Genomic DNA, 27,055 nt, shown 5'->3' on the forward strand with positions numbered 1-27,055 from the left:
TCAGAAATGGTTTCAGTGGAAGGGTGGCTTTCAAGAAGCCATTCTTTATGAAGGAAATGGGTAGAAGAGGATGAGGTATGCCACACTGCACAAGAACTGTACTGAACACTAGTTCCAGCAGGTGTAATGGAGGGATGAATCCGATGAGGAAGTTTGGATTGAATCTGTTTGTTGGCTCTGATTCACTCCCTCTGACTGATGTTTTTCTAAAAGGTCAGTTCCAAGTAAAAGCAGCAGAGTGGGTGAGGCGTGTCCCAACTGGCAGCTGAGTCCTAGTTATGAGAACACACAGCTGCTCCTCTTCCTGTGTGTGGTCCACCTGGCTCTCACAGTCATTACTATATAAATGGATCTGCAGAGTGAGCGTGTGAATGGAGCACAGCTCCACAGAGTAACCTGACACTAACTTTCTTCTTCTCTCTGATATTTTGCGCACTGATTCTTCAAAGAAAACCTGAACCTTGCTTCATATGCTTTTCAGCCACCTGTTAGCTGATGCTCATTGCCTCAGTCTACAAAGGAAGAAGATCATGATCACATGGTTGCTACTGTTTTCACTCTTCGGACAAAGCACGCAAGATGGACAAGGGGAGGGTAAGTATGTCGTCCTCTGTAATAGTCTTCAGGTATGAAAAGGATTGGATATTTTTAGTAAAGAAGATTTCAGATTTCAGCTCTTAGTTGTGTATACACCTGAGTTTGCACAAATAATCTTTACTATGTATGCTAAAAGCCAAAGACATGCAGTGGAGCTCCAGGTTATGTTGACTTTGCACTCACCAGAGTTTTCAGGGAGCATTAGCCACTGAGATGCAGAATCAAGGCATAAGTAGTGTCTGTAATTTCCCCTTTGTGTAATTTCCACCCCAGGGGGTGATTTTTTAATTGATAATTCATTTTTTATAACCAACCCATTTAAATGTTTTATAAAGGTTTAAAGTTTGCATTTTCAACGTCGTTTTGACTAGCAGATGGGCACAGACCTCATTGCGAGCTATCTGTTGGTCTTTAGCTTTGATAATTGTGGACCTCTTGTTGGTGGGTTTGGGGGTTTTTTGTAACTCAAATATCTGACAAAAAATATAAAATGCTGTGTGGCTAATTTTACTAACAGGCTCCATGAAGTCTGCTTCAGCTTTTTTGAGCAAAATTCTAGGATATTATTATTATTATTATTATTATTATTATTATTATTATTATTATTATTATGGACACAAATGGTCACATCTTCAGTTCACCTCACAACTTTACAGTGGGATTCCCAAAAAGTTGATCCTGTTCATCTGGACGTAGCGTTTCAGTGGGAGAAATATTTCATTACTCATCCAAGTGACTTCTTCGGGCTTCAATCCAGATAAACAAAATCAACTTTTTGGGATTTCCTTACCTGGAAGAGTAAGCTTGCATCAAGACTTGCTTGATGGATTTTTTTTTCTTAGCTTTTTTGCTTTTAATCTTTAGATATCTTCATGGGAGTCTTTTTTGTATGAGAAGGACAGTGTTCTTGAGCTGTAACCCCCTTCTTCTTTCTCCAAACATAAGCAGCATTTCTTTTGCGCAACATCTCTAAAATGAGAAATATTCTGTCTCAGAGTGACGCTGAAAAACTAGTTCATGCATTTATTACTTCCAGGCTGGACTACTGTAATTCATTATTAACAGGATGTCCTAAAAACTCCCTGAAAAGCCTTCAGTTAATCCAAAATGCTGCAGCAAGAGTACTGACAGGGACTAGAAAGAGAGAGCATATTTCTCCTGTTTTGGCTTCCCTTCATTGGCTTCCTGTTAAATCCAGAATTGAATTCAAAATCCTGCTCCTCACATACAAGGTCTTAAATAATCAGGCCCTTCGCTCTCGCACTGCAGGCTTACATGTTGTTCCTAGTGTATTTAAAAGTAGAATGGGAGGGAGAGCCTTCAGTTTTCAGGCCCCTCTTCTGTGGAACCAGCTTCCAGTTTGCATTCGGGAGACAGACGCTATCTTTACTTTTAAGATTAGGCTTAAAACTTTCCTTTTTGCTAAATCATATAGTTAGGGCTGGACCAGGTGACCCTATCCTCCCTTAGTTATGCTGCAGTAGACGTAGGCTGCCGGGGATTCCCATGATACATTGCATATTTCTTCTTCAGTCACCTTGCTCACTCAATATGTGTTAATAGACCTCTCTGCATTGAATCAGACTTGTTATTAATCTCTGGCTCTCTTCCACAGCATGTCTTTATCCTGTCTTCCTTCTCTCACCCCAAACAGTCTGGGTTTTTCTCTGTATGTACTATTGTAGGGTCTACCTTACAATATAAAGCACCTTGAGGCGACTGTTGTTGTGATTTGGCGTTGTACAAATAAAACTGAATATAATTGAATTGAATTTAGCCAAAGAGATCTTGTTTCGTTGTATCTACTAATGGACATACTTCTATTATGCGTAATTTTCTCCACGTGTCCTTAGCATACTTATGTCTGGCTTGAAGGTCTCTCTGCAGAAGAGAAGCTTTTCTTGGTCTTTCTCTGAGTCTTTGAAATCTTTTACTTCCTGCCTCTGGCAGACTTGTGCTGCAGTGTCTCTCTCTCCTCTATTTTTTAATGATACATCTCATTCCAGTTTTGACCTTTGGAAATGCTGTGATAACTTTGTACACCAGTGCCTGCTTTAACAATGTATTTTTTCTCAAATGTAAACTGATTTTATTTTGTTTATTACAGGGGTTTACAGAGGCCAAAACTCTTTTGTATCAGGTTGTAAACATGTTTATTTCTGCTCTAAAGTTGGATAGTTGGGAGTTGATGGGTATAACTACATTACAGGACATTACACATGACAGGATCACCACAATTTTCTGCCTCATAGCTTGATGCTCAACACTGGCTAACACAACATGCACTTCAAATACGATATCCAATTTTTTGTTGGTGGCTCATTGTTTGAATTCGAGAACTGAAGTAGTGTTTGAACCTGAAAATGTCTAATGACATCAGCTCTAAGAAGTGGATTGCTATAGTAGGTTCATTCATCCACCAGCACAGATAGATATGACAGTCTTTAACAAAACATCAGTATTTGATGCCCGGGCAGTGACGACACTATTGGCACCACTGGCTGTGTCCTCACTGACTGCTGTTCAAATAGCCCAACGATGACTGTGAAGAATTGTTCAGTTCACTTTAACCATAAAATGTCCTGTGGTCACTTCCTTTAGGTGTTTTGCGTTGTGGACCTCAGAATGTGACTCTTGACTACAACAGTTTCCTGTTAAAGTGGGAAGATGACCCTTCTTGCTCTGTGATACGAGATGGGCTCGTGTACGAACTGCAGCTTCTCATTGCAGACAAACCTGAACACAATGTAAGAGATTATTATGGGTAACTATAATCCTCACTTCTGTTGCCTCCAAACAAAAAGCTGTTCCTCTAATGTGTTTATGATAATGTTGTAGGGTGAAGTTGTTGTGGCACCTGCACAGATAGGATCTACTCATTCCTGGAAATGGACTTCCCATTTACCATCGCAGTGTGCTCGCCATTCAGTCCGGCTCAGGTCCCAATACAACAACCAATCAAGCCCATGGATGCAGAAGACGCTACCTGGTTAATATTAAGTTCAAATCATTTGATCTTTTTTGATTCTTAAACACTTTACAGTCTTGTTTATTCTTATCACTGTGCTTCTTCAGACCAGGGTGAAATACTGGTTCTCCCAAGAGACCAAATATTGGAGGTGGGCAGCACAGCCACATTCTGCTGCATGGTGCCAGACGGGGAAAGTATTAAAACAATGTTTCTATATGACTACAAAGGCACTAATGTAATGACTACAAAGATCAGTGAACATGTGCACTCCCTGACTGTTCACCTGGACCAAGAATCAGAAAACTGGAGTGATGTAGAATGTGAAACAACCAAAGGAAACATCAGCGGAGCCAGTTTTCATGCCAGCTGTAAGTATGATGTAGCATTTGAGATTGTGGTTTCTCAATTGATCTTGTAAATAAATGCTGGTTTTTCTGTTTTTCCTGGTATTTGCCACAAACTTAGACCCTCCTGATGACAATGATCTTAAGTGTGAAACCCGGGATCTGGAATCAATCGATTGTTTTTGGAACGTAGGAAGGGCAGCAAACGAACATCCTGCAATGGAAAGAACATATCAGCTCCAAGGAAGGTATAATAAGACCCAACCACCCCTAATATATCTACAGTCTCCTGTATGGAAGCATCTGAGGGTGTGAATCTTATAAATAAGACACCTCACTGGACATCTTGTTAAAAACCACTGCAGACCGTTTCAGATTCAGAAGAACAAAAAGTTGATGAACCGTACTTTTAGACGATCTCGATGATCTGTAGTCAGAAGTTACAAAAATTAGCACTTGCTATGCAACTTCAGTTGCAGGATGATTTATTGGGGGAAAAAAAACCTGAAAAAATAATAGTCAGAAAGCAAAGTGCTCTACTGCGAGAGCATGCAGACTCCAGTGCTATCACAGACAGACAGGCTGCCCTGTTTGCTACTTTTAGTTAGAGTTAGTTAGTTAGAGTGAAAATCTACAACATATCAGGCCTTGTCAAAACATTCCCTTTTAAAGTGCCCCACTCTCCTTTGTAAAATCCATGCATATCCAAGCATAAGCCACACACACACACGCAGAGATGGTTAACACATTATTTGAAAACTAAAATAAAGTGCCCAGAATTAACATGGTCCAAAAAACAAATTGATTAATTATGGAATAAACAGTTGTTATGCTTCTCACAGTATGTAATGCCATATAGGTCAAAAGTCAAAGTGAGTTACAAAGAGAACGTCCTTGATGAAATCACACTGGAGTTGTTTTCAGGGCTATTCTTCTTTAATTTCACTTTATATGATTTGCAGTGAAAACTGCACACAGTACACCTCGTCACCAGAGTTCTTAAAAAACCCAAAAACCTGAATATTTATAAAAGTAGTTTCAAGCAGTTGAGAGAAATGCTCTGATTTAAAAGACCATCAAAGCAAAAACATTTTGGGATCTATAGACTAAACTTTAAAGCACCAAACATTATTGATTAAGCAATAAGGAGTTCAGTCAATGACAAATTTAAAATGTACTCTTACTTTGCTTCCTAGTGAATTTGTAGTCCTGCTAGCCTCTGTATTTATTTAGTTGTAAATATTTAGTAATAGCGGTGTATATTTTTTACATTTTAGCTCATGCATCAATGGACGTTCAGGTAAATGCTCGCAAAAAGTGAAGGTGGATGCAGCTGAGAGGAACTGGACCTTAACAGTAACTAATCGGCTGGGAAAGCTCGAGATCCATGACAAGGCAAACCTGACCAGAAGAGGTAAAGCTTTGAATAAAATTTGGTTAAAATGATTATTTTTAATCCTTAAGATCAGCTGATTGTTGTGATCTTTTGTTTTAGTGCACATGGTCGCGCCAGACGAAGTGGCAGCTTCAACTGTGAACCCCAGAAACATCAGTCTGAAATGGAGCTGGACTGTGCAGAAATACAGTAATCTCAACATCACGTGCCAAGTAGATGTCAGTGATGGAAAGTCTAATACCAAAGTGAGTAGATTAAAAAGGAGGCTAAGGTATTGGCTTTTCAAAGTAAAAGTCTCCACTGAAGTCAGCTAACATAATTCCTTTCTTTGCAATGTTTCCAGACTGAAAACTTTGGAGTTGGCCTCACAGCTGCAGTTATCAGGGACTTGATACCACACTGGAACTATGTTGTCAGGGTCCGATGTGGAACAGCACAGCATTTCTGGAAATGGGGTGACTGGAGCAAAAGTGTCAATATCTGCACGAAGGGTGATGGTAAGTATTTTCTTTAAAAATCATAGGGTTTTAAATAAAACTGCATGATGAGATACAGATGAGTCCAATCTTTTATACAGTCTGAGTAAAGTCAGGTCATATGAAAGTAAGAAAAAGTTGCTGCTTCTCAACTGATCTGACTTCAGTAAACATTTACCTGATGAGCTTTTGGTCTCAGTTGATTGATTAAAGTCTCTTACTGAAGTAAATGTGGTGCTCATTTTGTAAATCATGGTCCCACTGGAGTCAAAAAACACAGCAATCTATCTTTTGATTGATTATGAACATTTCTAGAAGAAAAATATTTAATCCGCAAGGTTTGACTCCTGATTTTGTTTCTCTACACAGAAAGATTAGCTGGTTGCCTGAAGATCATAAAGATGTGTTTATGTTGTAATATTGGTGGTCACTCTGTCTTGATACAGTCGGTCTTGGAGCTACCAGCCTGATTGAAAAGAACCTGAACATCAGTTCGTACACCTTCATGGTAAACGCACAAACAGCAGTTTCATCCAACACCGTTACCTTGAATCCATCGAGTAGGTTACTTTTTTCATCTTGAAGACTATTTTCTTTAATTAGACTGTCAACATTTATCATTTTCTTTGATTTACTCGATGCGTTTCATTATTTTCACCAGCTTACTTGACAGTGCTGACCTTGATAGCCCTGGGAGCACTTTTTATTATTCTGTCCATCTGCACAATCCTCTGCTACAGACACCGGGTGTGGTAAGCAGTGCACATTTGCCTCTTTTGTCTCCAAATCTTTGTTTGGCATTTATTTTCATGCATTCTATCACCCAACAGCATCAAGCACAAAGAGAGCATTCGGCTAAACATGTCAGTTGTGGTCCGATTTGGGAGGGAACCACAAACTACAGAATCCAGCTTTGTTTAGGCAACGTCACACACCGATTCAATATTAATTTTAGTGACCCCATATTGACATATCTGTAAGAGAATCGGGATATCTGTCGGGGAACTGTTGTTTCTTTTGTTAGTTGATATTTCTTGTGTGTTTCAGGTCAGTTTATGGACGCAACGAGGAGTGCAATAAATTACTTTCTGTCTGGCTGCTTAATGCTACCCCTATACTCCACACAACTGTACTACTCAGTTCTTTATTAGTTTCCTTGTATATTGCATTATCATGAGGTCATTTTCTCTGTTTTTCAGAATGAACATGTGTTTGATCATCATCACTTTGGTCAGAGTCACTACAGCGAGGTCATGGATGTTCCTGAACTGCATGATAATTTCTGTACACTAGAGCCTGTTGGTAGCCAGGACCTGATGTGTTGTACCTTCTCTCCATCTTCCAAAGATGACTACAATAGGCTTCTGCAGAAACCCCGGCCATGCCCCACTTTACCCACAGAGGAGTAACCACACAGTCCCATTTCCTGTGTGTCCACATACATTTTATTAACACCAAGACATCTGCATAGCTGCTGGATGTGTGAACACATTTAAACTTTACACAGGAACTTTAGACATTATTAACTACAACAGGGGTGGGCAACTCCAGGCCTCGAGGGCCGGCGTCCCTGCAGGTTTTAGATGTGTCCTTGAACCAACACAGCTGATTTAAATGGCTAAATTAGCTCCTGCAGTTCTCCAGAGGCCTGGTAACGAACTAATCGTGATTCAGGTGTGCTGACCCAAGGTGAGATCTAAAACCTGCAGGACACTGGCCCTCGGGGCCTGGAATTGCCCACCCCTGAACTACAACATAGTTAGTCAACTTCATTATCGTCTTCGGCAAGGGTTAGGGCTGGGTTTTGCTTCAGTCACATGAGCCAGTCACTGGCTCTCTTTCACAGCATGTCTTTGAGCTGTCTTCCTATCCTCACCCCAACAGATTGTGACAGATGATTGCCCCTCCTTGAACCTGGTTCTGCTGGAGGTTTCTTCCTGTTAAAAGGGAGTGTTTTATTTCCATTGTTGCTCAAAGGGGGTTGTCTGATTGTTGGGGTTCTCTTATTACTGCAGGGTCTTTACCTTACAATGTACTGGGCCTTGAGGCAGCTGTTCTGATTTGGCTGCATATAAATAAAATTGAATTTATTGATTAGATAGTTTGTATTCTTTAAATTTGTTTTTATTGTTACCTATTTATTGGTTTTATTGTTATGTATTATAAATGCTGCTACCAAGAGCTGCTTCTAACAGCTGATGCTTAATGACAATAAAGGTTTCTGATTCTGAACTGAATTGATTTGTACCTTCTGAGGACCAAAGAGGCACATACTTGTTCAAAACCTGTAAAAGGTATACATTAGCACCCATTCTTTTATTTGTTTAGGTGCAAAATCAAAAGGTTGTACGTGGTTAAACAGACTGTTGCGACCAGCTGTTGCTTCCAATCCTTTGATTCTGACCTGGTAAGACACGAGACAGAATACTTCACTTCCCATGTTCCTCCTTATTCACACATGCGCATGGGGAGATGTGCACAGTGCTCCTGCAGATCTGAAGGACGCTCCTTCAGTCTGTTACATTTATACTCTAAGCCCACAATACATTTAGAACACCTTTGACCTGACCCCCACATGTGACTATAATCACTGAATCCATACACACTATCCTATGGCCATTGGTATGTGCAGCTGTCTTGTCTCTTACCTACATATATCCTGGCTCCACATTCCTGCTATTCTCAGAAATGAAAAATGTCACATTGCCCTGTTTATTTCCCTGTTTCCTGCTTAAGGCCAGGTCAGAAAGCGGTCACAGTGCAGATACATATGGACACATTCTGGCGCCTCTCTTCCTATGTTGTCTATCCCCACAGTTTCACATGAGCCATAGTTTCACATGATTTTCCCCCTTCCTCAAACTATTCATACTTTATTATTCTACTGCATCTCTGCAGACAGAGGCCTCTCTCTCTTTTTTTTTTTAAAATCATGCAAGCCCTACGTATTATCCACACAGAAAAGGAAAAATTTGGTAAAATATTATTTTTTCTATGAGATTTGAATCCCTTCATGTTTGAAAACCACTCCTCTAAGACACTGTTGTACCTTCGTGGTCTGTTCATTACACAGACTACTGTCCAGTCATTCCTGCCTCTCTTTAGGACACAAAGAGGAAAGGTTACTGCTCCTATGACAAAACGTATCCCTCAAGTTACCTTATTTTCTAACACCTCAGTTGCCCAACCCTAGAGACTCGTCAGAGACCATCTGGCAACCACTGGTTGCCATGTAAAAATGTGTGTTTCCTGACTGGCTTTAAATGGGCTCTGGAAGTCGCTAGTTTGAAACTGATGTAGTGCTTTGGTTACTAGCAGGTCTCTAAAAAACACTTGATAACTCCTCTTCGAGCAGTTGTGAAATTGTGAAGAGTGTGACAGAAACCAGAAACTGGTAGTGTTCACCTTCAAAGTAAAAGCTTTGCCTTACCATTGCAACCAACACATTTAAACGATGCAGCTTTTACTCTGAAAGGAATCTTCTGTGTTTACGGTTTTAGTGCCCTTACTCGGAAACTAAATGGAAAGTGTTTACAGAGAATTTTCCATGGAAACTACAGTCAACCGTAGCAATGGGAATTGGATCCAGTACTGACGATTCCTTGGAATCACTAGTTTGCCTGCCTATCGATCTTGTTTATTGGTTCTTGCACTCTCACTATGATCAGCTGATTTCAGTTCGTGTGTCAGACTGGCTCTGCCATTACTACAGAAACTAAACTGGTCATGTTGGAGCTTCCACAGCATGTCTTATCCTGTCTTCCTTCTCTCACCCCAACCGGTCGCAGCAGATGGCCCCGCCCCTCCCTGAGCCTGGTTCTGCTGGAAGTTTCTTCCTGTTAAAAGGGAGTTTTTCCTTCCCACTGTCGCCAAAGTGCTTGCTCATAGGGGGTCATATGATTGTTGGGCTTTTCTCTGTATTATTGTAGGGTCTGCCTTACATTATAAAGTGCATTGAGGCGACTGTTGTTGTGATTTGGTGCTTAGTAAATAAAACTGAATTGAATTGAACAAGTATTGCACACCAGAGTGAAGATCTTAGAACCGACTGACTGATCATTAATGTTTAGCCTATGTTAGTGAAAAATTTGATGAGAGGTATTTTCCTTTGATCTGTGTTTATAAGAACCAAGAACTTACCTTTGATTCAATGCTGTAAACCAATAAAACAATAAACTTCCAAAGTGTTTTATGTGATGCTTTGATTGTGTCTGGTTACTGCCAGAAACTTGGTTGTTGGTTTCCAGAGAAACAGTAAAGCACCATGAAGACTGTGTGACCTGCGGTGTTGATTTTGGCATGAGTAATGAACGCTAGAGGGAGCCAGCTCTGCATCAATGATGAGCTGTCACACGTTGCATGCTAGGAGTGTAAAGTACATTTACACAGCTATTATACTTAGGTGTACTTCTTGAGGCGTTTCTACTTCTCCTGCATGTCCTGATTCGTTGTGCTTTTAATTATATTAGATTTATCAGCAACAGCTACAGACTACTTTGACTCCAGCAGAGTAGTTGAGACACCCTTTCAGCCCCTCCTACTAATATTAGTTTAACTGTCCATTAGCAAGTTCCTTCCTCAACCACATGCTTTTAGTTGCCATCAGCACGCTTCTGGTAAAATTCTGGCTGGATTTGACCTTCTTGGCAGAACTGATGAAGTTCATTTAATTTGACTGGTTTCCTGGATAAAGACTGGATCACATAGTTTTCAGTAGGGTTGATTGGGGAAAGTTACTCCTGAAGCTTATTGTTGGCCTGACTTATTCCAAAATACCAAAATAAGTGCTGACGTATATTTGGGATTACCCAACTCTGTCCAAGTTTTAACTGTGTGAAACTTAATGGTTGAATCTACTAATTCTAGATAAAGATGTTCAAGGGAAAGTTGGAGAATTTTTTAAGGGCTCATTTACGGCTTTTCAGAACATTTTCTGCTTAAGCGTCTCTGATTTGCAAAACGAATTTATGATCCAAAATTTAGACATATATAATGATTCCTAAATTTCTTTAGCTCCATATATCAAACGCTTTTCTAAATATTTGTGTTTCAAAAAAGTCCAGTCTAACAGACTTTTGAGCCCTTAATTTTTTGCATAAATCTAAGGCAATCTAACCCCACTAACTGCATGGACTATGGGAGGAAGCTCCAGCAAACTCCACACAGAAAGGCCCTGCCCAGATGGAGGAGTCAAACTCAGGACCTTCTTGCTGTAAGGCAACAGTGCTAACCACTGCGTCACTGTGCTGTCCAGAATAAATATTCATATTTTGAGCCCACAGTATGCCTCAAGGTCATGAAACTCTGTCACACCCAGTGGTTGTCCACTCAATTCTCTGGCCAAACTTTATTGTTTCTCTGAAACACCAAGTAAAAAATCCTGGAAACGTCCCCCCCAAAAGAGCTGTAAATGAGCAGCAAAGGCACCATTTAAAGTCACTTTTGGTAAATTATTCTGTTAAGAATTTTTTTAAAAAAACATCTGTTTATCAACTGAATTGTATTAATTTGTACCACATGATGGTGGAGTAAGTATATGTGACAAAAAAATAAATGTAATAATTTAAAAGGACATGCCCGACAATATCTGTGTACACAGTCTTACAGAAGGATAACTACAAAAAGCAACTTAATGTTCTTAAATCTGAGAAAACTGTTTGAAGCTGTGTGTCATTGGTGAGAACACCTTAGAATAGGACTGTTGTGTTTTCATAATTCTGTGGACAGGAGATAACAAGAAAGAAAAAATTCCCAACGGCTGACATCACACATGAAGACGTGGCTAAATACACGTCTAGTAAAACCAGTGACTCAGTGCGGCTCTCAGTGCAGCTGCAGATCAGCTTGTAGCTCAGTTTAAAGTCAACACTGCAATTATAAACTCACATACTCACTTGCCTTCTCTGGAATTTCTGGAGTGCTGTGTGGTTCCGAAATGAAAATTCAGTGGAAACAGGGAGTGGAGGGAATTCTTTAGATGTTTAGTGGGAAAAGGAAAGACTGAACCCTTTCTTTGTTGTCTTTGTATGAAAACAAAACTAAGCCTGTCATTACGATCTGGTTCAAATGACTGATAAAGGAGGAATTTCATTAGATAACTGACTCGGGTAATTTTCCTTCTCACAGTCACTCATGACAACTAAAAAGTGGCTTTGTGCATGGACTAAGAAGTGTGTGTATGTGTGTAAACAGCAGTTTTTGTTGTGTTATTATCTTATTATTACCATATTAGAGACAAAAAAAAAAATCACAAAATTAAATTTTATTGAATGATTTATGGTTTTATTCTCCCTTATTTAATTAAATGTTTTATGTATTCATAGTGTCTTCTTCCAGTCATTTTCTGTATACGGAACATTAAAGCCACGACCCTGAATTGGATAAGCAGGAAAGGATGGATGAATGGAAGAAATTAAGTGCCTGACCACCTGAAGGAGTTGCTTGACCGTGGAAACTCATGCCATGAAGCCCCTGGCTCCGGGTTTCTGTGCTGATGTTAATGTCAGCAAGTTTTGCAGCTCTGCAGTCACTGAGTAAGCAGAGCATTGGTGATTTTCAGGCACTTCAGCAACTTCCTGTGGTTCATAAATGCTTCTGCTTTGCAGTAACACCACATACTACTTAGTATTCAACAGGGAGGAAACTGACATGTTGCAACAGTAGCATCCTATATTAGACCAGTTCAGTGAGCTCTTTCACAAATGTCTGTGAAGGCAAACTACGTGGCTAGGTGATTTGATTTCATACACATGTGACAATAAGACTGAAAAAACCTGAAGCACCATTTATGCAGTCTATGTGAGTCCTACTGTACTGTTAAGAGCTCATCCCAGGCACATCCCAACACTTTTATTTACTGTCCATATTTACTGGCTCCAAGTGACATGTTCAACCAATGTCCACACTCCAGGAAGCAGAGGGCAGGGTGAGGCAGAAAGGATTTTACTCAGAATTGGGGAAGGGGAGTCAGTTTTACTGCTGTCAGGGGATGAGTTGGAGGAAAGCCAAACAAAAGGAGTACATAAAAGCTTGTAACAGCCTCTTAATAAGAAGTATTGCTTAATGTAGCACTTATTGTGCTTCCTTATCTTCAATTTTCCTTGTATTCCTTTCTTCCTGTTCCTCCCTTTCATTACTGGAAAAACTGCAGCATACTGACTGATAGGTGAACTGACAGAAATCTCATCCTTAACCAAGATCTGAGAAGCCTCTGTTTAAGAGATTTAATCTGGGGCGTGTTGTTTTTGTTTACCTAAAAAACCTCCCTGCTTCTGTTCTGAACCACTGATAACAAGTGTTTTCCTTAGTCTGATGGCCGATTCTCTCTCTCTGACTAGTGTTTTTCTAAAAAGTCAGTTTCAAGTCTGAAAACAATCTTAGAGCAAGTGAGGAATGTCTGACCTCGCTGCTGTGAGTCACAGTTACGAGAACGCGACTGCTCTGTTTCCTGTACTGGAGCTCACATGGATTTCACAATCATGAACTGAAATGATTTTCCAAAGCTTACATGAGAAGGGAGAGCGACTCCAGGGAGTTATCTGACACTGACACAGTGACTTTTTTCTTCAGAGTCTTCAAATAAAACTCAAAAAAGTGTTTTGTGTGTGAAAGTTTTTTGTTTCTATAAAGGAAGCCTCAGGAACCTGCTTTACAACCATTTGTAAATGTTTATCACCAGAGCTATGGCAACCATTTGACTCAATCCATGAAGTTTTTTTTCTACAAAGAAATAAACACGGAAGGATTATCATGATCGCATGGTTGTTACTGCTGTCACTCTCCACAACGAGCACACAAGATAGACAAGAAAACAGTGAGTATTTCATCGTCTAACCCATGATAGTCTGCAGGTATGAAAAGTATCTGAATGTAAAGCAATCTTGATTGAAGATGTCGTGTTTCAGCTGCTCCAATGAGTAAATGCTCTCAGGTGTGCATGCAGGATATTTTTATGTGCAGTTTTTCCTGTTCATATAACAAACACAAGGCGTGTCAGGGGATCATGCTTTCCACACACTACAGATTTCAGTGAGCATTAGCTGCTAATTGCTAACCACCTGTTTAAATTTGATTACACTTTGCCTTATTAGAAGTATGGCTATTTTGACTGTGAACTACCTGCTAGGCTTTACTGCCGCTAATTTGTGTGGATTTCTTGACCCAGTTTGTTTTTAATGCAAATATCTGAGAAATTATACATTTTTCTGTGGGTGTAATTGAACAGTACCTAAATTCTAGACGTCCATGTGTGCCCAAATATGGCCACTTTGAAAAACCAAGAGGTTGATGACTAGATGAACTGTCTTTGAAGCAAGACTTCACAAACCAGCATCATGGCAGTGGTTATGATGTTTGCCCCTGAAGCTCTGCTGCTATGATGGCTGAAACCCAACAGTTAGCTCTATGTCTTCAACATCTACAATAATGCATGATTGATTTCCTTTTTGTCTTGCTTTATGTCCACATACTTTATGCAGACAGTCAGCTTCTAACTTCCCATCTTCCCTTGCAAAACTTCTTAAATGCTTCCTTCCAACTTTCTCAACAGTCATTGTGTAAAAATAGAGAAGAGCTCTCAAGTGGCCAGTTAGTGAACTGGCTTTTAAACTATTTGTGCCCTCTGAGGTTCCCCCAGAAAACTTGTGATTTTTTTTTAAAAAAAGAGCGATGGGTGGGTGACAGAACATAAAATTGATCACTGACAGAAGAGTGGCTTTTACAGGTGAAATGTAAATGTTGTTTACAGGCAAATTATAATAGAACAATACAGAAGAAAGGAAACAAAAATATATAAAAAATTACAAAGATGTATAATAAAATATTACAGAATAATAGAAACGTATTAAAAGTATGTGGAATGTATTAAACAGTATTATTAGACAGGGTAGGCTGCAATATTTGATCTAAGTATTTATGAAGGGAGCATAAAGGAAATGAAACATGTAGTTTGTGGCTGGACCAATGGTGACCCCCCCCCAAAAAAAAAAAAAAAAAAAAAAGGAAATATCTTGGAATCAGAAAGGTTTGGGGAAATTCCAGGAGACAGGTAAGACAGCTGGACAGGGCCCAGCAGCAGGACCTGTATCTGTTTCTTTCTGCAAGGATGAGCTCTGCCAGAGCTCCACAAAATGACCTCCAGCATGCCACTGCTGTAATAATAATAATAATAATAATAATAATAATAATAATAATAATAATAATAATAATAATAATAAATTTTATTTTTAAAGCGCCTTTCAAGACACCCAAGGACACTGTACAATAGATAAAAACACATAATATAACAATGACACAATGAAGAACAATAAAACAAATGCACAGGATAAAATTAACAAACAGTGGGTTCACAGTGAATATGCAGATTTGAACTGATGGGTTTTGAGTTGAGATTTAAACTGGGGGAGAGAACCAGTGTTTCTTATATCTGGGGGTAGAGTTCCACAGCCTGGGAGCAGAGCAGCTAAAAGCTCTGCTTCCCATGGCGGTGAGGCGGAAAGAAGGCACAGAAAGCTGGACAGAAGAAGGTCGAAGTGAGCGGGCAGGAAAGGTAGTGCTTAACAGGTCAGAAAGGTAAGGAGGTGCAAGGTTATGAATGGCCTTGAAGGTGAGCAGAAGAAGTGAAGTTCCTGAAGAACAGGGGTGATGTGCTGGTAGGACGGGGTTCTGGTGATAATGCGAGCAGCAGAGTTGTGAACCAGTTGAAGCTTATGGAGGGATTTTTGTGGGAGGCCATGCAAAAGAGAATTGCAGTAGTCAATACGGGAGGTAACAAGACCGTGGACAAGAATGGACGTAGACTGTGTGGGAAGGAGAAGGAAGTAATCTGTTAATGTTGCGTAGATGGAAATAGGCAGAACGGGTGAGATTACTGATGTGAGATTTGTAGGAAAGTGAACTGTCTAGGATGACACCAAAGCTCTTAACCTGAGGAGAAGGGAAAACTGTGGAGTTATCAATGGTGAGTGAGAAATGGTTCGCCTTCAAAAGGTTGGATTTGGTGCCAATAAGGAGGATTTCAGTTTTATCCTCATTGAGCTTTAGAAAATTAGAGCTAAACCAGAATTTTAATTCGGATAGACATTCTGTAAGGGAAGAAGGTGGGAGGGAGGAATCAGGTCTGCAGGAGAGATGTAACTGGGTGTCATCAGCAAAACAGTGAAAGTGAAGATCAAATTTGCGGAAAATGGTACCTAGAGGGAGGATGTATATTATGAAGAGAAGAGGGCCTAAGACTGAACCTTAGGGTACACCAGAAGTGACCGGGAATAGACGAGAGCGGAATGATTTCAGTTGAATAAACTGGGAGCGGTCAAGGAGATATGATTGAAACCAGGGGTTCAATCATATCTGTGTGTCAGAGATGCCGAGAGAGGAAAGTCTGCTTATAAGGACAGAGTGAAAGATGGTGTCGAAGGCTGAGCTCAGATCTAAAAGGATGAGAATGACCAGAGTCTGCTCCGATTAGAAGATCATTAGTGACTTTAAGTAAAGCAGTTTCTGTACTGTGACATGAACGAAAACCAGATTAAAATCTCTTGTAGATGTTATATATTAACCAAGTGTGAATGAAGTTGAACTGCAACTACTTATTAGATTAGAAATCGGACGGAGGTTGTTAAAGTTGTTAGGGTCTAAAGAAGGTTTTTTCAGTATGGGAGTGACTGACGCAATCTTGAGTAAGGAGGGAACGATACCGGTGGTGAGAGAAGAGTGGATGATAGCAGAGATGAGTGGGAGTAAGGAAGAGAGGCAGTGAATCTTTCTGACCAAACAATCAGAAACTGACTTCATTAGGGTGGTTATCCATCGTCACGTCCGAGTGGCATCTGCCATAGATTGCCAGTGATGGACATTCTGACAACCTGTTCTTTTCACAGATGAAAGCAGGTTGACCCTCAGCACGGAGAACAGATAAATCTACTTGAATTAGCTGAGGCAAGAGAGAACTAGTGTCATATTTGGACCCATTTGTTAGTCAAAATGGGCCTGAAACGTATAATAAGGAGTCTTAATACAACTTAAACAGTTGCTGCACGAGTGAAATTTGTTACCAAGCGCAAAAAAAAAAAAAAATTGTATGAGGCTGTAAACATGTTTTGCTGTGAAGCTGGGCATTTTGAACAGGGTGACACATCTATGGGAATTGACTCACCTTTTAAGGATGTCTCAAATGAAGAATAGATGAACTCCATTTTTGGCAACAGTTTTTAACAAAATCTTTAACAAAACATCAGTATTTGATGCTCAGGCAGTGACAACACTATTGGCACCACTGGCTGTGTCCTCACTGACTGCTGTTCAAATAGCCCAACAATGACTGTGAAGAATTGTTCAGTTCACTTTAACCATAAAATGTCCTGTGGTCACTTCCTTTAGGTGTTTTGCGTTGTGGACCTCAGAATGTGACTCTTGACTACAACAGTTTCCTGTTAAAGTGGGAAGATGACCCTTCTTGCTCTGTGATACGAGATGGGCTCGTGTACGAACTGCAGCTTCTCATTGCAGACAAACCTGAACACAATGTAAGAGATTATTATGGGTAACTATAATCCTCACTTCTGTTGCCTCCAAACAAAAAGCTGTTCCTCTAATGTGTTTATGATAATGTTGTAGGGTGAAGTTGTTGTGGCACCTGCACAGATAGGATCTACTCATTCCTGGAAATGGACTTCCCATTTACCATCGCAGTGTGCTCGCCATTCAGTCCGGCTCAGGTCCCAATACAACAACCAATCAAGCCCATGGATGCAGAAGACGCTACCTGGTTAATATTAAGTTCAAATCATTTGATCTTTTTTGATTCTTAAACACTTTACAGTCTTGTTTATTCTTATCACTGTGCTTCTTCAGACCAGGGTGAAATACTGGTTCTCCCAAGAGACCAAATATTGGAGGTGGGCAGCACAGCCACATTCTGCTGCATGGTGCCAGACGGGGAAAGTATTAAAACAATGTTTCTATATGACTACAAAGGCACTAATGTAATGACTACAAAGATCAGTGAACATGTGCACTCCCTGACTGTTCACCTGGACCAAGAATCAGAAAACTGGAGTGATGTAGAATGTGAAACAACCAAAGGAAACATCAGCGGAGCCAGTTTTCATGCCAGCTGTAAGTATGATGTAGCATTTGAGATTGTGGTTTCTCAAATTGATCTTGTAAATAAATGCTGGTTTTTCTGTTTTTCCTGGTATTTGCCACAAACTTAGACCCTCCTGATGACAATGATCTTAAGTGTGAAACCCGGGATCTGGAATCAATCGATTGTTTTTGGAACGTAGGAAGGGCAGCAAACGAACATCCTGCAATGGAAAGAAAATATCAGCTCCAAGGAAGGTATAATAAGACCCAACCACCCCTAATATATCTACAGTCTCCTGTATGGAAGCATCTGAGGGTGTGAATCTTATAAATAAGACACCTCACTGGACACTTTGTTAAAAACCACTGCAGACCGTTTCAGATTCAGAAGAACAAAAAGTTGATGAACCGTACTTTTAGACGATCTCGATGATCTGTAGTCAGAAGTTACAAAAATTAGCACTTGCTATGCAACTTCAGTTGCAGGATGATTTATTGGGGGGAAAAAAAACTGAAAAAATAATAGTCAGAAAGCAAAGTGCTCTACTGCGAGAGCATGCAGACTCCAGTGCTATCACAGACAGACAGGCTGCCCTGTTTACTACTTTTAGTTAGAGTTAGTTAGTTAGAGTGAAAATCTACAACATATCAGGCCTTGTCAAAACATTCCCTTTTAAAGTGCCCCACTCTCCTTTGTAAAATCCATGCATATCCAAGCATAAGCCACACACACACACGCAGAGATGGTTAACACATTATTTGAAAACTAAAATAAAGTGCCCAGAATTAACATGGTCCAAAAAACAAATTGATTAATTATGGAATAAACAGTAGTTATGCTTCTCACAGTATGTAATGCCATATAGGTCAAAAGTCAAAGTGAGTTACAAAGAGAACGTCCTTGATGAAATCACACTGGAGTTGTTTTCAGGGCTATTCTTCTTTTATTTCACTTTATATGATTTGCAGTGAAAACTGCACACAGTACACCTCGTCACCAGAGTTCTTAAAAAACCCAAAAACCTGAATATTTATAAAAGTAGTTTCAAGCAGTTGAGAGAAATGCTCTGATTTAAAAGACCATCAAAGCAAAAACATTTTGGGATCTATAGACTAAACTTTAAAGCACCAAACATTATTGATTAAGCAATAAGGAGTTCAGTCAATGACAAATTTAAAATGTACTCTTACTTTGCTTCCTAGTGAATTTGTAGTCCTGCTAGCCTCTGTATTTATTTAGTTGTAAATATTTAGTAATAGCGGTGTATATTTTTTACATTTTAGCTCATGCATCAATGGACGTTCAGGTAAATGCTCGCAAAAAGTGAAGGTGGATGCAGCTGAGAGGAACTGGACCTTAACAGTAACTAATCGGCTGGGAAAGCTCGAGATCCATGACAACGCGGACCTGACCAAAAGAGGTAAAGCTTAAAAAAAGAGGTTAAAATGGCTATTTTTAATCTTTAAGATCAGCTGATTGTTGTGATCTCTTATTTCAGTGCACATGGTTGCGCCAGACGAAGTGGCAGCTTCAACTGTGAACCCCAGAAACATCAGTCTGAAATGGAGCTGGACTGTGAAGAAGTACAGTAATCTCAACATCACATGCCAAGTAGATGTCAGTGATGGAAACTCTAATACCATAGTGAGTAGATTAAAAAGAAACCTTAGGTATTGGCTTTTCAAAGTAAAAGTCTTCACTGAAGTCAGCTAACATAATTTTTGTCCTTGTAGGTTTACCAGACTGAAAGCATTGGAGTTGGCCTCACAGCTGCAGTCATCAAGGACTTGATACCACACTGGGACTATGACGTGAGGGTCCGATGTGGAACATCACAGCATTTCTGGAAATGGGGTGACTGGAGCAAAAGTGTCAAAATCCGCACAAAGGGTGATGGTAAGTATTTTTTATTTTAAGATTTTATTTTAATCTTAAAATAAAAAATATTTTAAGAGAAAAGACTTTAAAAATGTGTGAATGTAACAGATGTTGTTTGTCTGGTTGCACCACAGTTCCAGATGCTCTTGACGTGTGGATGAAGGTGAAGGAAGACCAGACTGTAATCTCCTGGAAGGTGAGTCCAAGTTGTCTTTTACAAGGCTTTTATGAGGCCTCTTGGTAAGGTCTAAATCTGGAAACTGACTTTGTTTTGGAGACAGCCTCAAGTGGTCTTTAGAAAAACTAGAGCTTTTGGTACTTGCATGTTGGATTCATTTTTTTCCTCACAACTTGATGCAATAAAAAAACATCTTTATTAAATCTATTTGAAAAAAAAAAATATCAGTGCAACATCTTATACAGTTAGAAAGTGATGTTTCAGAGGACACTGTTACCATTTCAGATCTTGGTGTTACTTCTCCACAGGTGCCACTGACCAATCAGAGCCATGGAGAAATCTTTGACTACAAAGTGTCCTGGGCAAAGACCAAAGACAAAAATCAGTCACACCAAACCAACGTGTCCAGAAGCAATCACAGTCTTACACTCACGCTGGACCCCAGTGAGGAGTACATGGTCACTGTCACGGCTAGAAACATAAACGGCAGCTCATCACCATCGACCATCATCATCCCCCGCTGCAATCTAGGTATGAAGCTAACAGAGCACCACACATTACAGATAAGCTCACTTTGATTTCCATTTGGGGAAGAGGTTTGATTTTATCTAATCTGTGCAGAAGGCTGTAAGCAAAGGGTTTTCTGAACAAATGCAGAAAAGGAATAGCAGTTTTCATGATCACATGATTGAGATTATATCTATTATAAGTATACAAATTTGTAATTGTTGTGTTTATATTCTATATATCCAAGTCATGATGAGTATGTACATTTTTGCACATTTTATTGGTCTGCAAAGGAAAGCCAAATGCCTTAAAAGTGCATTAAACTGCTTTCAAAACCCATGAAAAATTCTCAAGGTTTAACTATATATACTGATTTAACCTCTTCCTTTTTTAAGTGGAGTATGTTGTAAAATCTAATTTTAAAGAGTATTTTTCAGATACATCCGAGGTGAAGACCTCCTGGATCAGTGGCAGCAATGGTAGCTTCTTCCTGTCCTGGCCTGATAGTCTTAACGCAAGCTGTGGCTACATAGTGGACTGGTGTCCAATCTTCGGTAATTGCTCCTTCGAGTGGATGAAAGTGCCTCCCAAGAGAACTCATACCACAATTTTTTCAAGTACGTTCTCATCTTTGCCTACAAAACGGTTGCAGATCATATTTGCATCTGTTTCAGCACAGCTCCTTTTGTTGTTCCAGAGAACTTTGAAGATGGTCGGAGATACCTGCTGTCCATATACGCCTGCACTGAGGGAGCTGCGGTGCTACTACAGAGAAGAGAGGGCTACATCAGAGAGACCAGTAAGACTGATTCAGTGATTTCTCACAAAATGTGATGGTTCAAACAGCAGTGTATTTTATGCATGTCACATCTTTCCAGAAATAGGAGGCAAGCTGTTTAAACTGAAAAACAAACAGGAAGACTCGGCTGTTGAGGTATCCTGGGAGCCCATACCTCTGGAAAAGCAGACTGCTTCCATCCATGGATATATTCTCTACTACCAGGACAAGAGCGGGAATGTTTTTAACGTGAGCACAGGTACAGTATGAAGGCATACTCACTCAGGCCAGCTAAGATTTCAGTGTGGACATTAAGTATAGGATCAGCACTTTTTTTTTTTTTTTTTTTTGTGATCAACATTTTATTGATTTAAAACGGGGTTGGGGGAGGGGGGGTACAGACATATACAGCACAACTGTAAATTGCAGTAGCAAAGCAAACATTGGTCACAAGGCATAGGGACAGCAAAGAAAAAACACAAAAACACAGTCAAAAACAGTTAGTGCCTGTTCAAGGAGATAACTTTGGATGAGAAGATTTTCCAAGCTTCAACAGTCGTGGGTCGAGCTTTATTCAATTTTGCTGTGGTATGTTCAAAATTAATAACACGGATAAGACATCGTATCCAGAATGATTCCATACAAATGTCAGGACTGAACCATTGCTTTGTAACAGTCTTCTTTGCGGATGTGAATCCAGCGAACAACATTTTGCATTGTATTTGTTTTAAGGAGATTTCAGAGGTATCATTAAGGAGACAAAGACCAGGATTGGGAATATAAAAAACGTCCAGCACCTCAGATAACACAGAGTTCACGAAGACCCAAAAATTGGATACAACAGGACAGTCCCAAAACATGTGCAAAAACGTGCCTGGTGACGAATCATTGCAGATGTGACAGTGATACGTAGCCTGTAGTTTCATCTGGAACCTCCTATAGGGTGTAATGTATGTTCTGTGTATGGTTTTGAAATGAATCAATTGATGCGCCAGGTTAGAAGTCAAAGGATCAGCACTTTTTCATAGGTGCTCTGTTAGCTGATTTTAATCCATCGTTAGTGTTTACCTCCTGGCATGTGATGATTTTATTGGGTTAATTTGACCACGATCCCACTTTTTTCCACTATCTTGGACTTAGAAACTGTTAATAATGCCAGATCTAACAAATGGAAATAACAACCTCTTGTGGCACAAACGTAAAAGAAACCATGCCTGTTTTATGGTTGTAATTGGATGAAATATTAAGGGCTATAACTTTTCAAATTGGTGGCAGAAAATATCAGATTCGTTTGAAAGTCTTTTATACTAAAAAATGTCAAAAATTACGTCTTCAACTGATTTGCTGTACATGAAGTTTTTTCTTGCATCTTTTGTAGTATTAAGGTGTTAACTGAAACATGTTGCCGACGTGTTGTTTACAAATTGATTGTCACTCGGACGATGACACACTTAATCACACTATTAAGTTTCTCTACTGATAACAAAGTCCTGGTTTTGTTTCTCCACACACAAAGATTAGCTTGTGACTGAGATAAATGAAGTAAGTCTCCAGTGTTGCCCGATGATCGTAAACATGTATTTATGTTGTAATAATGGCGGTCACTCTGTGTTGATTTAGATGATCCTGAAGCCACCAGCCTCACTGCAAAGAACCTGAACATCCGTACGTACACCTTCACGGTGACAGCATCAACAGCATTTGGACTTTGTGGTAATTCATCCATCAATGTCACCTTGAATCCCCCGGGTAGGTTAATTATTTCCCCATATGGACTATTTTCTTTAGTAAGACTGTCAACATTTGTCATTTTCTTTGATTTACTTGATGCGGTTCATTGTTTTCACCAGCTGATCAACTGATAATGCTGATATTGATATCCCTGGGAGCAGTTTTTCTTATTCTGTCTGTCAGCACAATTATCTGCTACAGACACTGGGCACGGTAAGCAATGCACATTTATTTTCTGTGAAATTTGCCACTTTTGCTTCCAATCATTGTTTTTGTTTAGATTTTGATGCATTCTTTGACCCAACAGCATCAAGCACAAAGTCTATCCTCCAATCCCAAAGCCAGTGCTGACCGACCAGTGGCTGACATTACCAGTAAGTTGAGATAGCCAGTACTATATCATGTAGCATTGGCCAGCTAATGATGCATCTATACATCAGGATATTCTACTATTCAGTTATTTGTTGATTTCCTTGTATAGTGCATTATCCTAATCTCTAAGCACCAAGATATCTTTCCTGTGAATGTGATGTCATTTTCTCTGTTTTTCCAGGATGAACATACGAGTCATCGTCTTCATTTTGATCAGAGTCACTACAGTGAGGTCTTGGATATTCCTAAGCTGCATGATCAATTCAGACCACCACAGTCTGTTGTTGACCAGGACTACAAGCCTTTTACCTTCTCTCAGACTCCCAAAGGTTACTACAATAAGCCTCTGAAGAAATCCCAGCCATGCCTCACTTTACCCACTACAGGCCTCACATCTCAGCCAGGCTTGCCATCTTCTCCAATCAATGGCGTATTTCCTAATCCGTCGTACAACCCATCGTACAACCTGGTATTGCAAAGTGTGGACCGGGAATTCAAATCAGGGCCCGAGGTCCATGAGGGAATACCTTTCATCAGAAGCTTTAGTGGATACCAGCCTCAGAGTCCTGATGAGACCTTTACCACAACTGAGTTAGAGGAGTACCCAAACAGTCCCATATCCTGTGTGTCCACATACATTTTGCTACCACAGAAGACATCCAACTAGCTGCTGCATATGTGAACACATTTAAGCCTAATTCAGGCACTTTATGCATCGTTAACTACTGCATAGTTGGTTAGCTTCATCCACCAGGTCATCAGCAACTCAGCTAAGGTTAGGTGTGAGTTTAGTTTCATTCACACAAACAGGCACATTTTCAGAAAATAGAAGATGTTTCCTTTCAAATGAGATCCTAGGAGTACATTTTGGCATTAAAGTTTTTCTGTTTAGATGCTCACACACTCACACCTGAATTATAATCCTAGTTGTTTGTTGTTAGCCAATTATGTTAGTGGACCAGAGCATTAGTGGTTTTCAAAGATTTTGTGCCCTGCAAATTTATTTTGTTTGTCACCACATCAGTGACACATACAGTATGAATGGCGAGTTTGAAAAACACTGCTCTAAGATGCTGCTGTTGAACCTTTGGGGTCTGTTCGTTTCGGACACTACTGTACAGTCATTCCTGTGGCTGGTTCACATCAAGCTCTCTTTAAGACATGAAAAGGACAGGTTTCTCTTGTTGGTGTCCAAGTGGCACCATATGGGCATTATTTGAATTTACTCTGGAAACACTGCTCTCATGACGGGACATTGTATCCCTCAAGGTACTTAATTTTTAAGGGCTCTGTCCCACAATACTAGGGACACATCAGAGAGTACAACCACTGGTCGCTATGGAAAAATGTGTGCTCCCTGACTGTCAGTTGACAAGAAATTGGTCACAAACGGGTATACAGTGCTGCACTGATAACTGCTTTGGTTACTAGCAGGTTGCCAGAAGTTTGCATGGAACTTGTCTAGAAATAACTTATTAACTGCTCTCTGAACTGTAATGAAACTGTGAAAAGTGTGCCACAAACTGGAAATGGAGATTCTTCACCTTCTAAGTAAAGGCTTTGTCTTACTAATGTGATCATCACATTTAACATTTTACTTTATAAGGGAACATTTTCTGTTTCTGTTGCACTTACTCAGAGAGTAAATGGTGAGTGTTTGCAGCCAGCTCAGCATCTTCCATGCAAATTATGAGAGACTGCAAAAACCTGCACTTGATTTAGGTTTGTGACCTTCAGTGACCTTTGTCAGTGAATACATAGTTTTTCCTAGATGTTCCTAGGGCATTGCTAACCGATCTCTAAGAAATTCTAAAAATTTCTTTAAATGTATCTAGACGTTCCACTGAGTCAGACATTTGAGAGAAGCCCCCCTAAAGCTTGAATTATTTTTCTGTGTTGAATCTCTGCAACCCTGACTGCAAAGTCTGTACAAGTTACAGCTGTTTGCATTTTTACTTTAATGACGTGTCTGAATCTCTGTGCCATCACCACGGAAACTCAACTCATCATATTGAAGCAAATAAATAATGAACAATGAAGAGAGGACTTCAGTACCGACCGATTGATTATGTGTGTCCTACCTTATTAAAAAAATGTGAATATTTCATGTAGCTGCTGAGAGGTCTTTGCTGTTGATCTCTGTCTGTAAGAACCAAGAAATCACCTTTGAATCAATGCTGTAAACCAATAAAACAAGAAGCTTCAAACAAGAAGTGTTTTTTTAATGCTTTGATTGTGTCTGGTTACCTTCAAAGTCTGTTCATTTGGAGAGAAACAGTACAGCACCAGAAAGACTGTGTGACCTGCTGTGTTGATGATTGCATTGTTACGTCCCTCTGCAGCCCCTAATCTCCTCAATGTGTTCAGCTGGTGCTAATTGGCCACACCTAGTCAGGTGTGGATAAAAGGATACCTGAGGCAAGCTTCCAGGGAGCTCACTTGTCTTTGCCTTGGTGGCACCAGCCATTTTAGCCAACCTGGTATACCATTTTAAGAAAAAAAACATCTTCTCACTAACACTATGGTATTTGTCTCCTTTTTTATGTTGCGGCTTTTGAGCTGGGTCGCAACATGCATGTGTATCAAACACTATATAAGGATATAATTAAGCGTATTTCTGAGCTACTTCTACTCTTAGTGCATGTCCTGATTCTTTCCACTTTTATTTTCACTTATTTTATCACCAATAGCTAAAGGCACAAATTGCTTTAATTACAGCAGAGTAGTTAAGGCACCCAACACTTGTTAGCTGTTGTCAGGGGGTATATAAAAAGGCTAACAAAGAAAAACAATCTCAATAAAATTAGTTGCCCTTCATGTGCCTTCTGGAAATGCTGGAATGTGTCATTTACCAGTACCGTATACAATTACATTTACCACTTATTGGGCGATCACATGTGATGCTCCCTGTGTCTGCCCGGCCGGCCCCGTGAGGTTACATTTGTTATGGTTGTTTTATTTTAGCCCATTCAGTTGAGGCCACTAAAGGGAAACTGTCATCTGAAATTTAAATTGTTTTGGTGTTTCTATTCATGACCATTAGAGATAAATATCATTAAATGATTTTCAGCCCACAAACTTCTTATTAATCATTCTTACAACTGAGCCAGATATATTGTTAATGAACAGACTAAATATTCATTTTTTGAGCCCCTACTATTCCTCAAGATCATAAAAGGCTGGCATGCCCATTAAGTGTCCTCTGGCCACACTTCATTGTTGTTGTTCAACACCTTTTAGAAAATCCTGGAAACACACCAATAAAAAAAAGTTGTAAGCAAAATACCCCTTTAAAGGCACTTTTAGTGTTAACAGAAAACAAAGTTTAAAACCAAGTAACTGAAGTCTACAGCTAAGTCAAGTAGTCACACCACTTTGATGTTGCAGCAAATAAATGTCGGCTAAAAATAAATGTTTAAAGTTAAAGATCAGCAACACATATCTGAAAACATCTGTGTACAGCCATACATCCTATTCTGCTTATCGAAGTCATAGGGGGGCATGAGCCTATCCTAGTTGCTATAGGGCGGGAGGCGGTGCACACACTGGACAGGTTGCCAGTCTGTCAAAGGGCTAAGACAGACAGAGAGACAACCATAAACACTCATATTCACACCTGCGGGTCATTTAGAATAACCACTAAACCCGACCTGATCCACCCTTTGAACTGTAGAAGGAAGCTGGCGTATGCAAGAGTACCCACTGTGATCCATCAGTGCTAGCCACATGCCACTATGCCCCC

At 39.8% G+C, this 27,055-nt stretch overlaps 2 protein-coding genes across 2 annotated transcripts; both read left to right on the plus strand.

Moving 5' to 3' along the window:
* The first annotated feature begins 383 nt into the window (after positions 1-383).
* Positions 384-8,016, plus strand: LOC146383349 (leukemia inhibitory factor receptor-like). Its single transcript, XM_084934557.1, has 11 exons — positions 384-594; positions 3,199-3,344; positions 3,436-3,586; positions 3,673-3,936; positions 4,034-4,160; positions 5,190-5,326; positions 5,408-5,553; positions 5,652-5,805; positions 6,231-6,344; positions 6,446-6,536; positions 6,984-8,016. Coding segments are annotated over exons 1-11 (1,455 nt in total). The 5' UTR covers positions 384-470; the 3' UTR covers positions 6,985-8,016.
* A 5,172-nt stretch (positions 8,017-13,188) lies between these two features.
* Positions 13,189-25,780, plus strand: LOC146383350 (leukemia inhibitory factor receptor-like). The gene is made up of 17 exons (XM_084934556.1): positions 13,189-13,597; positions 17,161-17,306; positions 17,398-17,548; positions 17,635-17,898; positions 17,997-18,123; positions 19,153-19,289; positions 19,368-19,513; positions 19,603-19,765; positions 19,882-19,943; positions 20,234-20,456; positions 20,870-21,049; positions 21,130-21,231; positions 21,311-21,469; positions 22,831-22,959; positions 23,061-23,154; positions 23,249-23,315; positions 23,495-25,780. Exons 1-17 carry the CDS (start codon positions 13,534-13,536, stop codon positions 23,978-23,980), a joined length of 2,700 nt encoding a protein of 899 aa, XP_084790682.1. The 5' UTR covers positions 13,189-13,533; the 3' UTR covers positions 23,981-25,780.
* The last annotated feature ends 1,275 nt before the right edge of the window (positions 25,781-27,055 follow it).

The sequence above is a fragment of the Perissodus microlepis genome, chromosome 7 (assembly GCF_051167445.1).
Source record: "Perissodus microlepis isolate ML-2025 ecotype Zambia chromosome 7, ASM5116744v1, whole genome shotgun sequence".
In the NCBI taxonomy this organism is placed as follows: Eukaryota; Metazoa; Chordata; class Actinopteri; order Cichliformes; family Cichlidae; genus Perissodus; species Perissodus microlepis.

Bases quoted from the DNA above. Each gene is read 5' to 3' on its own strand.
- LOC146383349 (XM_084934557.1), top strand. From the start codon at position 471: ATGCTTTTCAGCCACCTGTTAGCTGATGCTCATTGCCTCAGTCTACAA. The intron at 3,587-3,672 runs GTTAATATTAAG...GTGCTTCTTCAG, and splicing joins GATGCAGAAGACGCTACCTG to ACCAGGGTGAAATACTGGTT. The intron at 3,937-4,033 runs GTAAGTATGATG...CCACAAACTTAG, and splicing joins AGCCAGTTTTCATGCCAGCT to ACCCTCCTGATGACAATGAT.
- LOC146383350 (XM_084934556.1), top strand. From the start codon at position 13,534: ATGATCGCATGGTTGTTACTGCTGTCACTCTCCACAACGAGCACACAA. The intron at 17,899-17,996 runs GTAAGTATGATG...CCACAAACTTAG, and splicing joins AGCCAGTTTTCATGCCAGCT to ACCCTCCTGATGACAATGAT. The intron at 19,944-20,233 runs GTGAGTCCAAGT...ACTTCTCCACAG, and splicing joins AGACTGTAATCTCCTGGAAG to GTGCCACTGACCAATCAGAG.